This window comes from Fukomys damarensis, unplaced genomic scaffold, assembly GCF_012274545.1.
Source record: "Fukomys damarensis isolate Sample0158 unplaced genomic scaffold, DMR_v1.0_HiC HiC_scaffold_15, whole genome shotgun sequence".
Lineage (NCBI taxonomy): Eukaryota > Metazoa > Chordata > Mammalia > Rodentia > Bathyergidae > Fukomys > Fukomys damarensis.
In genome coordinates this window covers 34010713-34027455 of record NW_022900927.1, presented here as the reverse complement: position 1 = coordinate 34027455, position 16743 = coordinate 34010713, and the positions used below count along the sequence as shown (strand labels likewise).

At 38.6% G+C, this 16743-nt stretch overlaps 1 protein-coding gene and 1 pseudogene across 1 annotated transcript; both read right to left on the bottom strand.

Annotated features, from left to right (window-relative positions):
* Nucleotides 1-223: 223 nt before the first annotated feature.
* On the bottom strand, nt 224-1522 carry LOC104876273 (annotated as a pseudogene).
* A 10315-nt stretch (nt 1523-11837) lies between these two features.
* LOC104876249 (lysozyme C) lies at nt 11838-16540 on the bottom strand. The gene is made up of 4 exons (XM_010644207.3): nt 16339-16540; nt 14359-14523; nt 12625-12703; nt 11838-12109 (listed from the first exon to the last, which is right to left on the bottom strand). Exons 1-4 carry the CDS (start codon nt 16472-16474, stop codon nt 12043-12045), a joined length of 447 nt encoding a protein of 148 aa, XP_010642509.1. The 5' UTR covers nt 16475-16540; the 3' UTR covers nt 11838-12042.
* Nucleotides 16541-16743: the final 203 nt, after the last annotated feature.

Below are 16743 nucleotides of genomic sequence, written 5' to 3'. Positions count from 1 at the left end.
AAAAAAAAAAAAAGGTTGGGGGGGGCCTGTTTGATTTCATGCCAGAAGAAATGAAAACAGTATTCTCATTGGATTCACAGAGCAGGGCAAAGGTTGATCCTGTAATGAAGGACTGAAGACAGCCTTCTCTGATTGACTTTAGGTGCTGGCACAGGTCTCTGAGAGTACCCGGAGTAATAGGTCATGCCCACTTGTACACTGGTTTGCAGCATGCTAACCTGCCTCAAATCTCCTTTGATCCACACGTGTGGCCTATAGATTTCAGATGATTCATCATGAAGCTCAGAGGACCCCATGCTGTCTCTAAAACAGGAGACTAAGAAGAAGGGGAATGATCTCAGCTGTCCTAGCTTGTTCATACACTTCAGTGACTTGACAGAGCATGATTTAAAGCTTCCTAAGGTACGTATTCCAGAACAGCATCACAAAAAAGTATGCTGCATACACTCCCTCTCTCGTGAGTGTTTACTTCCACTACGTTCAGTCCACTGCGTCTTTGATAATTCCACACATTTATGTAATTTTCCAGACTCGTGTGATCCTGTATACTTCTTGGGACCCAAGCTATACTGGTGGATGCAGTTATACTCTTATAAAAAAAGAAGCAGTTTTTCAGAAAACTTAGGAATGTCTTTTTCTTTTATCCAGGATAGAAAAGAGGTCCTGGCTGAATATCTGAAATAACGTCCATTTCAGAGCATCATAGCTCTCTTGAACACATGAAATACGGTGCTGCCCAAGCAGCCCCTTGTACACCTTCCTCATCAGTTTGGCACAGGGCATTTCTCCTTTCCATTCTCTTGCACAGCTGAGTAAATCAGCTTCTGCCTCCATTCCTCCAATGTTCCTTCTGAATTTTCTCTGCCGATATCCAATCCACCATTTCTGCTGGTGCCCTAAATGCAAATGCAGCCTCCTGCCTTAACAGAGAGGGGCCACCAGCAGCGACACCGCCATCATCCCTGAGCCCTTTGCCGTTCTCCAGGCAGTATCTAGGGCTTGGCTCAGAACTAGTAACCAGGAGAGAACCTGGCCACTTCCTGGGGGGGCAGGCAGAAGGTGTCCCCTCCCCCGTACCTGCTCACCGTGCCCTCCAGGGTCTCCTGGATGCCGTCCTCCTGACCAGAGGCTGCAGATGGTTTGCAGCCTCTGCCTGTGGTGCCAACTCCATGGGGCTGCTGGGTTTGCTTCTGCATCCGCACTGGCACAAGCGGGGCTCAGCAGGATGGTCCTCCATGTCCTGCTTCAGATTCGGACTCTAATTTGTTACCTAGAGGATTTTAAGGGGAATAATAACCACTTTGTAGAACTTGAGATGGATATTTTCTAGTTCCCTGAAGAATCTAGCAAGGTTATGTCATTGGCATTGAATGCCTGTTTTTGCAAATAAGAGCAGATGGGTCTTGGCCATCGCTCCAGCACTGTCTTGTGTCAGCATTGCTGGATACACTACAGCCCGGTAACTGCTTCCGGGGTTTTGTAATCGGTACAGCAGTAGTATTGGTCTGAACGATGCCACCATCAGCGCTTTGTCTCCAGAACTCTCGTTTGTAGCTCACATGTTATAACTACTCCACCACCAGGGAAAAGCACAACCGTGCCAAAAAATTATTTTAAATAATAGACAGCAACATTAAATCATGTTTACTGTGTGCCTACATCGGTTCTATGTAGCTAATTCCATTTTATTAATGATTTACTGTATAAGTACAAAAATATAAGTAACTTCAAATCGCTTACGCTTTATGTTTTTGTTGTTGCTTTGAGACTGGGTATGGCTGTGTGGCCCAGGTTGGTCTCCTGGACTCAGCGGCCTCCTCATCAGCTTCCGGGTACTGTGGCTGGGTCCAGGGTAAGATATGAATGAAGATGTTCACTGAGAAGGCCTCTTCTGGCCATTCATTCTGTTGTATGTGTATCTTTTGTATGTGTCGCTAACTATGGAAGTCAGGAAGAGTCCACTTACTAAGTTTGGGAGGCTGATGCCCCTGTAGCCAAACACTCCAATTCTTTTAAGGTTCTGACCAACTCACATCCCCGTAAAACTTGTCCTGAAAAGTGACAGAAAGGGGGAGAAGCCCTAGGGTAAGGAGAGCCTTCATGTTGTCTGTGAAGGCAGAACTCCAGGCTGCCTAGGATGAGCTGAAATCTATGTTTTACACCTTTTAACTTTCCCTTTCCTCTGGTGGTTGTGTGTCCACCTTTTGAGCTCCATTACAGATCAAGAGGTACTAAGCGATCCACAGATTTGAAAAGGTGTGTGTGTGTGTGTGTGTGTGTGTGTGTGTGTGTGTGTGTGATGTATGAAGAGTGATATTCTGAAGTCAGATGTGGTGGTTCACATATATACTCTCAGCTATTATGGAGGCTAAATTGAGATCACAAATTTGGTGCCACTATGGACAGCAAATATTTGCTTTATTTTTTAAAGTAGTTTTATTGGTACCTTTACTGTATACAATATAATGACATTCACTGTTGGAAATTTGTACCTTTACATAATCCATTTTGGTTCTTATTTTTTCCCCATTCCCCTGCCCTCCCTTCAACCCCTATCTACAGAGAATTGGTTTCCATTTCTTTTCATTTTCTCATACTAACTCCATTCCCTTCTTTCCTTTCCCCTACCCCTCCTGTCCTTCCTCTTTGTCCCTTTTCTTCCTATTTCACATTATCTATTATACCCTTTAGTCCTATTTACACTTTCAGTTTCCCACACTACAGAAACTATTTGGTATTTACACCTGGGTGTCCTATTTATATCACTTAAGAGTATTGCCTCAATGTACATCCATTTAGCTATAAATGTCTCTAATTTCTCATTTTTTATGCCTGAGCAGTACTCCATTTTATAAAAAATAAAAAACAAAAACCACATTTTAAAAAAATTTTAAATTGAATTTATTGGTACATTCTAGGTAGACAGTACAGTTTCATTCATTATTGGGATCTTGTACCTTTACATGCCAGGTCTTGGTTCTCATTTTTTCCCCTTGTCCCCACCCTCCCTTCGCCCCCTCCTTCCCTCCCCACCTTCAAACACTTTAATTCCATTTTTACATTTTCTCATATTTTTTCCTTTTCCCTTATTCCCCTTTCCCTATCCTTCTCACTGTCCCTACACCTTTGGTCCTTTTCTTCCTATTTCACATTGCTAATTGTCCCATTAGGATCTTGAGTACTATTTTAGTTTTTCACACCAGAGAAACTATTCAGTATTTACACATGTGTGACTTATTTCACTTAGGAGTATATCCTCAAAATGTACCCATTTACCTATGAATGAATCTACTTTCTCATTCTTTATGGCTGAGTAGTATTCCATTTTATAAGAAAACCACATCTTCTTTATTCAGTTTCCAACTGATGGACAGATGGGCTGTTTCCAAGTTTTAGCTATTACAAACTGTGCCGCTATAAACATGGGTGTGTGTATATCACTGTGATATGATTCTTTTAATTCTTTTGGGAAGATACCCAACAGAGGGATGGCTGGGTCAAATGGAACCTCTAATCCTAGTTTTTTGAGGTATCTCCATATTGACTTCCATAGTTGTTGCACCAGTCTGCACTCCCACCAACAATGGAGAAGGGTTCCTTTCTCCCCACAACCGCACCAACATTAGTTGTTGTGTGATTTCTTGATAGTAGCCATTCTTTGTGGGGTGAGGTGAAATCTGTGTTGTTTTCATCTGCATCTCTCGAATGACCAGTGATGTGGAGCAATTTTTCATATATTTATTTGCTGCTTTTATTTCTTTGTCTGAGAAATGTCTGTTCCTTTCAGATGCCCATTCTAGAATTGAGTCTTTATATTTGGGGGGGCTGGTTGTTTTGAGATCTTTATATATTTTAGATAATAGTCCTTTGTCTGAGGAGCAGCTGGTAAAAAGGTTTTCCCACATTGTAGGTTGTCTCTTAGTTCTGTTGATAGTTTCTTTTGCAATGCAGAAGCTTTTTAATAAGATGAGATCTCAGTTGTTGATTCTTTCTGCTAGTGCCCATTCTACTGAGGATTTGTTCATAAAGTCTTTTCCTATGCCAATGTCTTCCAGAGTTCTGCCCAACTTATCTTCTTTCAAGTTTAGTGTTTTGGCTTTTATATTTAGATCTTTAATCCACTTGGATTTTAATTTAGTGCATGGTGAAGGATAAGGGTCTAGTTTTAATCTTTTGCAGGTTGAGATCCAGTTTTTCCTACACCATTTATTAAAGAGGCTATCTTTCCTCCAGTGGGGACTGTCAGCTCCTTTGTCAAAGGTGAGGTAGCTGAGTGCATCTGGAGTTGTTTTTGTGTCTTCCAATCTGTTCCACTGATCCTCAGGTCTGTTTCTTTGCCAGTACCATGCTGTTTTTATCACAGTGGCTTTGTAGTATAGTTTCAAATTGGGAATTGTGATACCCACTGCCATGTGTCTGTTGCCTAAAATGGCTTTTGCTATTCTAGGTCTCTTATGGTTCCAAATGAATTTTTGGATTCTTTTTTCTAGTTCTGCAAAGTATACTGTTGGGATTTCAATTGGCATTGCATTGAATCTGTATAGCAGTTTTGGTAGTATGGCCATTTTCACTATGTTGATTCTTCCAGGAGCAGGGGACATCTTTCCATTTTCTTATATCCTCTTCGATCTCTTTTTTCAAAGTGCTATAGTTTTCAGTGTAGAGGTCTGTTGCTGCTTTTGTTAGATTGATTCCTAGATACTTCATTTTTTTGGATGCTATTGTGAAAGGAATTGTTTCCATAATTTCTCTCTCAGTGAGTCTGTTATTTGTGTGCAAGAAGGCTATTGATTTTTGGGTGTTGACCTTGTATCCAGGTACTCTGTTAAAAGTGTCAGTTAAATTGAGAAATCTTTTGGTGGAGTTTTTGGGTCTTCAATGTAGAGTATCATCAGCAAATAATGACAGTTTAAACTTTCCCCTTTCCTATTTTTATTGCTTTAATTTCTTTCTCTTGTCTAATTGCTATGGCTAATGTTTCCAGAACTATATCGAAGAGAAGTGGTGATAGTGAGCATCCTTGTCTTGTTTCCAATTTTAACGTGAAGGTTTTCAGTTTTTGGTCATTTAATATGATGCTGGCTGTTGGTTTTTCATAGATAGCCTTTATTAAGTTGAGACATAGACCATCTATTCCAATTTTTTGCAGGGTTTTTATCATGAATGGGTGATGAATTTTGCCAAATTCTTTCTCTGCCTCTATTGAGAGGATCACATGGTTTTTGTCCTTGACTTTGTTAATATAGTGTATTACATTTATTGACATATATGTTGAACCATCCTTGCATCCCTGGAATAAATCCGACTTGTCAGGATGTATGATCTTCTTGATGATCCTCTGTATTCTGTTTGCTAGTATCTTATTAAGTATTTTTGCATCTATATTCATTAAGGAGATTGGCCTGTAGTTCTCTTTTTCAGTTGCATCTTTCCCTGGTTTGGGAATCAAAGTGATATATGCTTCCAGGAATGAATTTGGAACTATTGCTTCCCTTTCAATTTCATTGAAAAGTTTTAAGAATAATGGCAGTAGTTCTTCTCTAAATGTCTTGTAAAATTCATCAGTGAATCCATCAGGACCTGGGCTTTTCTTTGTTGGTAAATTTTTAATTACATTTTCAATTTCACTGATTGTAATTGGGGTATTTAAAATGTTTTTATCTTCTTTGTTCAACTTTGGTAATTCATGAGTATATAGAAATCTGTCCATTTCTTCTGTGTTTTCCATTTTATTAGAGTACAGGTTTTCAAAGTAGGTATTGACTATCCTCTGCATTTCTGTTGTATCTGTTGTGACTTCACCTTTTCACATCAACTCTTCCTTTAACTGATACATATGACCTTCTTGTCTCTTCTGATCAATCCTACATTGAAATCCACTTTTGTCTGAAAAAAGGATAGCAATTCCTGATTTTTTTTTCTGGATTCTTGTTTCATGGAACACTGTTTTCATTTCTTTGATTTTTAATCTAAGAGTATCTTTTTTGAGTTAAAGGTGTTTCTTCTATGTTGAATATTGTTGTTTTTCTTTCTTAATCCATTTTGCCAATCTGTGTTTTCAATTGGGGGATTGAGACCATTCGCATTGGGTGTTATTACTGAGAGGTATTGACTTATTCTCATCATTGTATTATTTTCCTGCTGCAGATTTACTCACTTTTCTCCTTTTATTTAGCTGCTCATCCCAGCAGGTATATTCATTCTTTTAGACATATTGGCATTGCTAGCTTCATTGTTTCTTTTTAAAGTATCCTTGACAATTTTTTGAAATGCTGGTTTTGTGGCCATGAATTTCTTTACGTGCTCCCTATTATGGAAATTCCTTATTTCCCCCATCAGTTTTAAAGGAAAATTTTGCAGGATGCATAAGTCAGGATTGGAGGTTGTTATCTTTTAGGTCTTGAGAGTCTTCACTTTAAAACCTCTTGGCCTTTAAGGTTTGTGTAGAGAAGTCCACTGTGAGTCTAATGGGTTTACCTTTGTATGTGATGTGTTGCCTTTCTCTAACAGCTTGTAAGATGTTGTTCCTGTGATGGACTTCTGGAATTTTCTGTATAATGTGTCATGGAGAGGTTCTCTTTTGCTCATAGCTATTTGGAGTTGCATATGTCTCACTTAACTGTATGTTTATTTCTTTCCATATAATTGGGGAGTTTTCTGTGCACAGGTTATTTATGTAATTTGTGTTGTCTTCTGATTTTTAACTAATTCCAATTATTCTTAGATTTATCTTCTTTGAATCATCCAGCAGTTGTTGGATCAATTTTTCCTTTTCTCTTGCTGTCTTTAAGATGTCTTTGAGTAGTTGGTCTTTGGAAGCATCATCTTCTAGTTCTGAAATTCTATTCTCACATTTGTCCATCCTGCTGCCCATACCTTCAATATCATTTTCCAAATCTTGGATAGGCTGATTTGTTGTCACTTACTGCTCTGCCATCTTCCCTCTAATCTAAACTGGTACATTCTTAAAAGACAAAGATTTTCACCATTCGTAATATGCAAAATAATCTACTGTGGAACTAGTGTCAAAGGCCTGGGCTGGAGCCACATATCTGTCATTGCTCCCATGCAAATCTAATTAAAATACCCACAGAAGAATTTTTTACATTTACAAGTGAAGCTGGCCCATCCCTCTAGTTCCAGCTCCTGGGAGGCTGAGGTGGGAGGATCATTGTTCACATGAAATACAGACCAGCTTGTGCAATGTTGTGAGATTTCATATCTAAATCAAATGAAAACAAAAAGGTTTAAGCCAGCAATGGCAATGAAAAAGCTGAATGGCAATAGAGGAGAAATGTCAATAAAATTTTGTATTTATTATAGTGCCAAAACATGTCATAGTCTCTAGAAGAAAACACAAGTGACTGTTTGAAACCTGCTTCTTGATTACTGAACCTAATAGATAGCACACAGATAGTAAGATCCTGCTCTGTATTTCATCTCCAGCTACAGAGTAGAACTTGCTCTTCTCTTTGTTATATTTGCTTTATATTCTTTCTCTTGGGTGTCTTCACTTTTGATGTTGCCTCACTTACTATCCTTCCCTCACCTACACTGCCTTAGACCCCTACTACTTTTATAAGGTTAAAATAAAGAGAAAATATTTCTTCCTATGTACTGTAAATAGCAGGAAATCTCCATTGAATTTAGTTGGTGGCCTGTTTCTTTCTCCTACTAATCTAGTAAGTCCTTTTATTAGTTGCTCTCTGCCATGACTCTATTCCTTGTACCTGATAGGTCTGTTGTAATCACCACCAATAGAATAATCATGTCTGAATATATATACCAAGGAGATTTAAGATATGCACAAGACTCTAGTACCCCACTGTAAAATTTAGTCTTAATCCTCAGAGCACAAATCCTTAACAGAAAATCATAGTTTATGAATCCTAGATCCACTCACCAAATAAACATGGGGCACCTTGTGGACCACTTGTGCTAGTACAGGGACTTCCAAGACAACAGAGTGAGCATGCAGAAGGGGTTATTAGGAAGCCCAGTGCAACCCATTTTGGCATTAAAATGTGCAAGTTTGCAGGGACTGAAGTGGATGGGCTGTGTTTGGGTAGAGGAAGCAATGTGGGCAAAGGCAGGGAGCAGAGGAGGGGCCACATCTGGGGAATCACCACAAACAGTTCTAACATTGAGAACATCTCAAAGGGGATATTTTTAGTTCAGTCACTGACAGAGTATGTTTCAAAATGAAAAACTTTCTGCAAGGTGTCCTGGCTTCTAACCTCTTAATTTCAACAGTATCTTTGTTCAATAGTAGCTGTGTTGGCTGTGGCTGTCCACCTGTGATCTAACTGGGTTTTTCGGGTAGCTACTATCTGCTTAGCAAGCACTGTGCTAGGACCTCAGGGTGTGGTGAGTAATAGGTAAATATCATCCTCTTCCTCTTTTTTTTTTTTTTTTTTTTTTTTTTTTCTTGGTACAGGGATCAAATGCGGGTCCTTGCACTTGCAAGGCAGGTGGTGACACTACTGAGCTAAATCTCTGGCCCTCTTCCTATCTCTCTTAGAGGGGGATTTTTTTATTTTTTGTTTTTTTGAGACAGGGTCTCACTGTGTAGTTGAGACTGACCTGGAACTCACTATGTAGCCCAGACTGGTCTCAAACTCACAGCAATCCTCCTGCCTCAACTTCCTGAGTGCTGGGATTAGAGGTGTGCTCCACCACACCTGGCTCTCTTAAGAGTTTATTAAAAGGAAGTCATGGCTGATTGAAACAAATTTTCCAAAAGGAGATTTCTACAGAATGGAAAGCACAGTGTTTGTGGGAAGCTTAGCAGAAGTGATAAACCTGTTTAGTATGTTCTAGGTAACACCTGAATGCTGAGCTGTAGTCAAATGAGTCAGGTGGGAGAAAACAGGAACAAATGGCAGCTGAAAAAACAGCATGTTCTTTGTTCCAGAGGGAACAGGGAAGAGTAGGCTGGTGAAGACACAGAGAGTAGTGTTATGTTAACTATGACACACATCAAGGAAATGAAGCTGGAGGGAGCAGGTGCAGATCCCCAAGATAATGGGACTTAGAATTTACCTGAAATTTATAGGAAAGTTTCCAGATTTTAAACTGAGGAGCAGCAGGTTCAAAATCAGTTTTAAAAATTCACTGTGGACTAGGCTCTGGGAGAGCTGCTGGCATCCTGACAATAATCCCAATGGTAGGTGATGTTGGGGTATGAAGAGAACTAGAAGGATCAGGACATATGCAGAGTTTAGCACTTTTTGAAGATTAATTTTAAAAGGGGGGAACTACTAGCTTTTGTTTTTTGAATGCTTCTGAAGTGCTAGTACTTAATAAATATCAGAATTCCTACAATGATCTTATAGGTAAATATTATATGCATTTATAGATCAATAATAGGGCTCCCATGAGATAAAGTAGCTTGCCTAAAGAAATATAGATGGGAAGCAGCAGGTAGGTGGATTCAGGTCAAATACATTCTCTCTGTCTCTTTGTCTCTCTCCCTCTCCTCCCTCTCCCCTCCTCTCCCCTCCCAGTCACTCTCCTTCTCTCTCTGTGGAAAATGCCAGGGATGGAACACAGAGCAGAGCTTCACATGTGCTAGACAAGTGCTCTACCACTGAGCTCACCATTTGCCCTTTACAGTACACTCAAAAGTGGAAAATCTGTTCTGTTGAAAGTGATACTTTTGCAGAAGAGATAAATACAGTATTCTCACTTATTCATGAGGGATACTTTCCATGAACTGTAATGTATATCCTAAACTAAAAGTAACATTGAATTCTGTGTATATTGTCTTTTCTGTATACATACCTGAATATATGATAGTTTCATTTTTGAGTTAGTCATCACAAGGGATTAACAACAAATAACAGTAAAATACTAAAATAGCTATAAGTAAGTACAACAGGGATACTTGAACATAAACTCCTAGCACCACTCACTGTCAGTCTGACAATGCAGTTAGCTATTAAGTGACTACTGAGCAAGTAACATTTACAGTGTTGATGCCCTGCACAGACATCAGTTTTGTCCTCAGTGAGAAAGAGCAGGATAATGAAAAGTTCTATTGCACCATTTAGTATGCTGTGTAGCTTAAAACTTCCACGAATTGTTTATTTCTGCTTTGATATTTTCAGATCTTTTGGACCATGGATAACTGAAAATAGTGAAATTATGCATATTTACTGTTAATAAATAAGTAAACTTTGTAATATGTTAAATGGTTATAGACTTAGCCAGGGACATGTGCACATTTAGAAAAGGTATAGCAGAGAAAGCACCAGCAAAGAGGATGAAGGAGGAACATTCAGTGAGGTGAGAGGTAGTCAGAGGCAGAGGGACATAAGTTTCTAGAAGCAGGAAGTGGTACCCAGGTCAAATGCTAAGAGGTCAAGAGAGCCGAGCCAGAGATGATCACTGGATTTGCACCACGGAGTCACAGGAGACAGCATGGGCAAGCAGTTGAAGCAGGGTGAAGACAGAAGTAAGATTAGAACGGGTTAGAGAGAAAGGGAGGTGAGGAGGTGGAGAGGATTGAGTACTGACTTTTCCCCAACAGTCTTGCTGCAAAGGAAACAAAAGATACAGTCATAATTGGAGGGTTACGTGACTGGGAGGGGAAAGGTTGGTATGAAGTTTTCGCCTTTCTTTCAGTGAAATATGCAGTCAGATATCTGTTGAGAGCTGAGGAAAGAGGAGGATGAGGGGGCCAGAGAGAGGTTGGACATGTGTGCTGGGGCTTCGAACAGAAGGGGAAATATAAGATACCATAGTCGTTTTGGAGACTGGAGACCCTGAAAAGAAGGATTGAAGATGGCCAGGCAGGCTGGAGGACCCACATGAGATTCATTGTTAAGCATTTCCAGTGAGGTTTGTCTGCACACTTGTAGAGTTTTCTCCATCAATATCCAGCTGTTTCTGTGCAGGATATAAAAGATGTTAACAATACCAGGTCCTTTTAATTTATTTTTGAAATATACATACAATTTTTTCTCCTGAGATACAAAGACAGACAAAGTATGTATTGCAAATTCTTTAATGATAATATTTGCATTTTCACAAAATGCACAGTAACCCTATGGTTAATTAGTAATGAAAGCTCATCTGTCTCAGATCCAGTTAAAATACATGTGTTTCAGTTAAGAAAATGGGGAAGAGCAAAAACTCATTTAATCTCTTCGGAATGCCTTCATGATCAGAAAGAAGTAAGCATTCCTTCAAGCTTTAAAACAGATTGATGCAAATTGTGAATCCAATGTTAAAGCTGTACAAACACAAGATTTCTAAGAGAATACTCGAACTCAGTGTCACACTTTGATCTGCTTGTTTTCAAAGGGTTGAATTTGTGGCTTAGTGCTGAAAGTCTTGTTCAGTATGGGCAAGGCCCTGTGTCTGATCCCCAGAATCACATACATACAGATGAAAGGGATTCTTCATTCACTCAGTCTGTATTCTGAGCAATTTGGCATTCTGCTACTTTCAAGATTGATACGGCCCAACATAATGTATATTTTTACTGCTTTAGGAGATGACAGAAAAGGTGAAGGCATCAGATGAAGGATGACAGAACCAGTGAAGGCAAAGATGAAATTCTGCCAAAGTTCATTTGTTCTCAGGTAGCATTTTGTCATTTTTTTGATCCTTTATTTTATTTATATTTTATTATTTTGGTACCAGGGATTGAACTTGGGTCCTTGTGCTGGTGAGGCAGGCAGTGGAACCACTGATCTAAATCCCCAGCCCTTTTTTATCCTTTATTGGGGACTACACTAAATCTGTGTTTTTTTCTTGATGAAGGACTGAATGTATTGCAGATGTATTTGAGAATCAAGGGTTTAGATGAATTTTCACTAGTGTTAGTTCTATTAGCAAACTGAAAAATGTTAATATCAAATGACAAACACATTAATGAACATCAAGGCTCTGAGAAGAAAGGATATATTTTGCTTTTGCTGCTGTAAAGATTCTTTTTATTTGAAGGGAAACAACGGTGCTGTTACCTTTCGCTTAACTATCACTCCCTTCACATGAAAAAGAGACAACATGAGCTCAAGAAGGAAAAATTTGCAGTTACACTCCACAGTCACGCACGTACTGAGTGAGATCACGGTGTTGACAATGATTTCTCCATCCCTCCCTGTAGAGAAAGTGAAACACACAGAAAAGAGATTGAAACATGTCTTCATTGTAATACACATATATCAAATCCATTGGGGCAACAAAATATTTTATCAATAAGTAAAAGGTAGGCTATAGCCAGGCTGAGGTGTTGCTATGTGAGTAGAGATATGCACTCAATTACTTTGCTTCTCCCCAAAGCCTCAGTAGAGCACAGAATGCTGGACACAATATTTGGTTGTATTCAGTAAATGTTATATAGTATGTTTACTTATGTTACAAATACTTTCATGATATAGGGAATTATTGGGGTGTGGAGAATCTTAAAAACTCCAGAAAACCCTAAAATTGTTGAGGAGTGAAAGAGAAGGTACTGAATCAGTTAAAAGTAGACTATTGTTGATGGACAAAAGTAATGCTTTGTTTCACATAAGCCAAAAACTGCAAGTCAGTTCTCAGGTTGCTTTGGTCTTTTCTCGCTATGTACATCAGGGTTGACACAGGCAGCTTTCCCCCATTAACACGTAAACCTACCACGCTCTAATGCCTTGTGGGTCTGTCACAACCCTCTTTGCACAAGTCACAGCTTGAGTGATGTCATCTTGCAACAAGGCTGAAAGAGAGATGATGAGCAATGAAAATGACTGTCATAGGAATTTCATTTTAAATTTAGAGTTACCCATCTTAGGCTAATAGAACTATCCATTCTATGTCATTTGACATGAAATCAAGTATCCTGCTTCTCATTTGCTAAAGTCATCAGAAGCTCTGGAATTATTAACTAATATGATGGGAGGTCATCTTTGTGCACCACACTGTTAAAAAATTTGCCTAATAATATTTTACTCACCAATTCTACATTAACATTGTATCTGAAGGAAACTTAAGAAATGTACCCAAACATGAATGTCTAAAGGTCTCCATAGCAAATTTATAAAGGGTAGAAAAAAATGGAAAAATTTAAGTGCTTAATAGAATTGGAGCAATAAATTAGAGAATATTCATATAGCAGAATTCTGTTCACTCTTTTAAATGATAATGTGGATTTGTATTTGTTGATATGGACAATAATTTTCTATGAAAAGCAAACGGTAAAGCAGTATATGTAATAAAATTTAATTTCTGTAAAAACACAATTTGGTTACATGTTTGTGTTTGGGTACATATGGGCCTGATGTAACATGTATACATGATTATTATACATTCTGGAAGAAAGTACGCCAAAAGTTACCAATGGTTATTTCTCTTGGAAGTAAGATTATAGGCACTATTTTTTTTTCTGCTTATGTTTTAAAAATTTTTATTCAATGATGATATATTATTATATGATAGAAAATATTTTAAAAGTAAACTAAGTAGATTAAAAAAGAATATTCTGAATATAATCTTTTCTACTGAGAATTTTATTATTTAAAAATTTAACAACATCAATTTATAGGATCTATGCACTATCTCCTGCACTATTTAACATTATTTAATTTTAATATGAGTTCAGGAGTCTAGTATTCCCCCGCCATTGTCACAAAATAAAGTATATGTTCTTTTTCTAGGAAGAAAGTGAGTTTCACCCCAAATATATAAACCTGTAAGTTAATTTATTGCGATAATTATTACGTTGGACCTGTACTTTTGGAGCTGCAAACTAAAGAATTTAGAAATAAAATATCAGAATGTTTCTAACTCACTTTAAAATAAAAATATACATGTGTAGTACATAAACACACATATGTATACTTTATATAGAGAGAAAGCAATATGGCAAAATGTTAATAGCTGTTAAGTGTACACATATATTGCTGTTTATTCTATTTTTTGTATATTTAGAAAAGCTTATAATAAAAGGTAAAACAATCAAAAAAGGATCAGACAGGCCCAGGGATTTAACTCAGTGGCGGTGCACCTGCCTTGAAAGCGCAAGGTCCTGAGTCGGGTCCCCGGTACTGAAAAAAAAGGATCAGACAACCAAATTATGCCTAAACTACTCCTAATAAAAGGACATTGTTCTGAACAAAGCATCAATAAGGTCATTTAGATTAAATTAATAAGCAATTTCAGAATTTTCTGTATATTTAAAGTCACAGCCATTTTACATTAGCTTCTTATTTTTATTTATTTTTTATTTTTATTTTTTTGCCCTGCTGAGGTTGGAACCAGGAACTCCCGCATGATAATCCAGGCTCTGTGCTTGCCGTCAGTCGCTGGCTTTGACTTTCTATTCTCTGTTACCAGATGGGCCCTTCCCTACCCCGCAGTACCACCTTGTCTTACCGCTGCAGGGTATACCGCAACCATTAACAGCTCTTGGGGTTTTGCCATCATTGCACCAGTAGCGGCTATTGATCTGGAATATCCCATAGTCAGTGCTTTTGTCTCCAGGGTTGTAGTCTGTAGCTCGTGTGTTATAACTACTCTCCCACTTGGCCAAACACACCCCTGAAAAGGAATTACTTTTAGTAATAAACAGCAATACTAAATGATTTGTACTGTATCCCCACATCAGTCCTATTTAATTACTTCTAATTTGCTAGCGATGTAGAAGGATATATTTAATTCATATACTGTTTAACATTTTATTTAGTTCTTGCTGAATAGCTCTCCAGGGCTGAAATGACCCCCCTGTTTCAGGCCCCTAAGAACCTGGGATTGTGGGTACCAATCCACCTGTCCCACCAACGTCTTAGCTTCAAGGAGCCTCTAAGGGAATTGTTCTGTGATGCAACAGTGTGTAACACTAACAAAGCAAGATAAAGTACTTTTTAAAATGTTAAAATAGCTGTTTCCTCCATTACTTTAACTCTTCCTCTGATCTCATCGCTCAGGTAATATTCGGCTTAGAGTAAAAAAAAAAACAGTAGAGTTGATAGATTTAATAAATTTATAGCAGGTACATATGGTGATGAAAAACAATGCCTTTTTTTTCAACACCGACTTCACCTATTGTACATAAGCTCTCTAATGCTGAGCTACGCCCTAGTCCTTTTTATTTTAATGTGAGACAAGGTTTTGCTAAATTGCCCAGGCTGGCTTTGAATTTGCTATCCTACTGTTAGTAGCTGTGATTACAAGCATGCACTGTAATGCCCACGGAAAAATGATTTTATTACAAACAATAAAGATTTTTCTGAGAGAGAGAAATTATAATACCTAAAGGTGAATTTGGATGTCAAATTAGAATCCTGAAGACAAAGACTACAGAATAGAAAAGGTTATTCTGTGATTTTTACCCATATATTCATCTATTTACTCACTTATCCATTCAAAAATAGTCACCAATGGAAAATGCTTAACTATAATCTGAAAAGTATAGCAATAACATTGACAAATATAGAGTAAGCTGTAAAGTAACATTTCCTTGTGATACAACTTGAATTGTGGAGAAGAAAATGAAAAATATTTAAGTCAACCTAGAGTGAGTCAGAGTAATAAAACACTTCATGATAAATTTCAGAGTTCCTTATATAACACTGTCTTGGGAAACAGCTTCTATTGCCAACTTTTGAGCATTCAATGTAATTTTTAAAATTTTGCTCTGGAAGCTGGAGATTTAGCTCAGTGGCATTGCATCTGCTTTTCAAGCACAAGGTCCTGAGTTCAATCCCCAGTACAAAAAAAAAAAAAAATTTTTTTTTTGCTCTGGAGTCAGGTGTGGTGCCACATACCTGCAATCCCAACACTCAGGATGCCGAGGCAGGAGGGTTGCCATAAGCTCGAGGCCAGCCTGGGCTACATAATGAGACCCTGGAGATAAAAAATGAGAGAGGGAGAGGGAGAGGAAGGAAGGAAGGACAGACGGATGGAAGGAGGAAGAAGGAAAGGAAGGAAGAAAAGCTTTGCTCTGAAAGTTCTGTCATGGCTGGGAAATTTAAGAAAAAAATACTTTGCCACTCCATGTTCTATGCCACCCCATGCTCTCAGAGCCCATGTTCCAGACAGTCCTTCCAACATATCTTTTACTCAGTCTATTGGGCCTTTGAGTCCAAGTAACAGAACAATCTAGTAACTGGGGGAGGACAGCAAGTCCTGTGTAAGGTAGAATGTGTGGCATGTCTCCCTCTCATGTCCCAAGTCCTTCATCTGGAATCTCTGATTCTGAAGGACCAAACTGATATTTTCACACTGTTAAGTATTCAGACTCACAAAGACAGGAGTGCATGTATTCACTCAAAGCTCTTCCGACCATCCATTTCCCCCTGGTATCTGTTCCCTACGTGGATAATTGTTTGGAGGTAGGAAGGAGAGGGGACTTACAGTTTGGCAGGCTGATTCCCCAGTAGCCATCCATTCCAAATCTCTTCAGAGTTCTGGCCAACTCGCACCTTTCAAAGACCTTCCCATGGGTGGTGACAGAAAGGAGGAGAAGCCCCAGAATAAGGAGAGCCTTCATGTCAACTGGGGAGGCAGACCGCTGGGCTGTGTAGGGTAAGTCAGCCACAGTATTTAAAGTGTTTTAACTTCTTTTTTTTCTCCTCTGGTGGTTTGGAGGCCCCACCTTCTGAGCTGTGTGCAAAGCAAGAAGCACTTATTGATTTGCCATTTCAAAAGGGCACAGCTTTTTTGGGGGGGATATTTCTTTCTTTCTTTTTTAATGTATGAAGAGTGATGCTCTGAAGCTGTGCGTGGTGGTACACACCTGCACTCAGCTACTTGGGAAGC

Bases quoted from the DNA above. Each gene is read 5' to 3' on its own strand.
- LOC104876249 (XM_010644207.3), bottom strand. From the start codon at position 16,474: ATGAAGGCTCTCCTTATTCTGGGGCTTCTCCTCCTTTCTGTCACCACC. The intron at 14,524-16,338 runs GTAAGTCCCCTC...ATTCCTTTTCAG, and splicing joins GGGAATCAGCCTGCCAAACT to GGGTGTGTTTGGCCAAGTGG. The intron at 12,110-12,624 runs GTAGGTTTACGT...CTTTCTCTACAG, and splicing joins CCACAAGGCATTAGAGCGTG to GGAGGGATGGAGAAATCATT.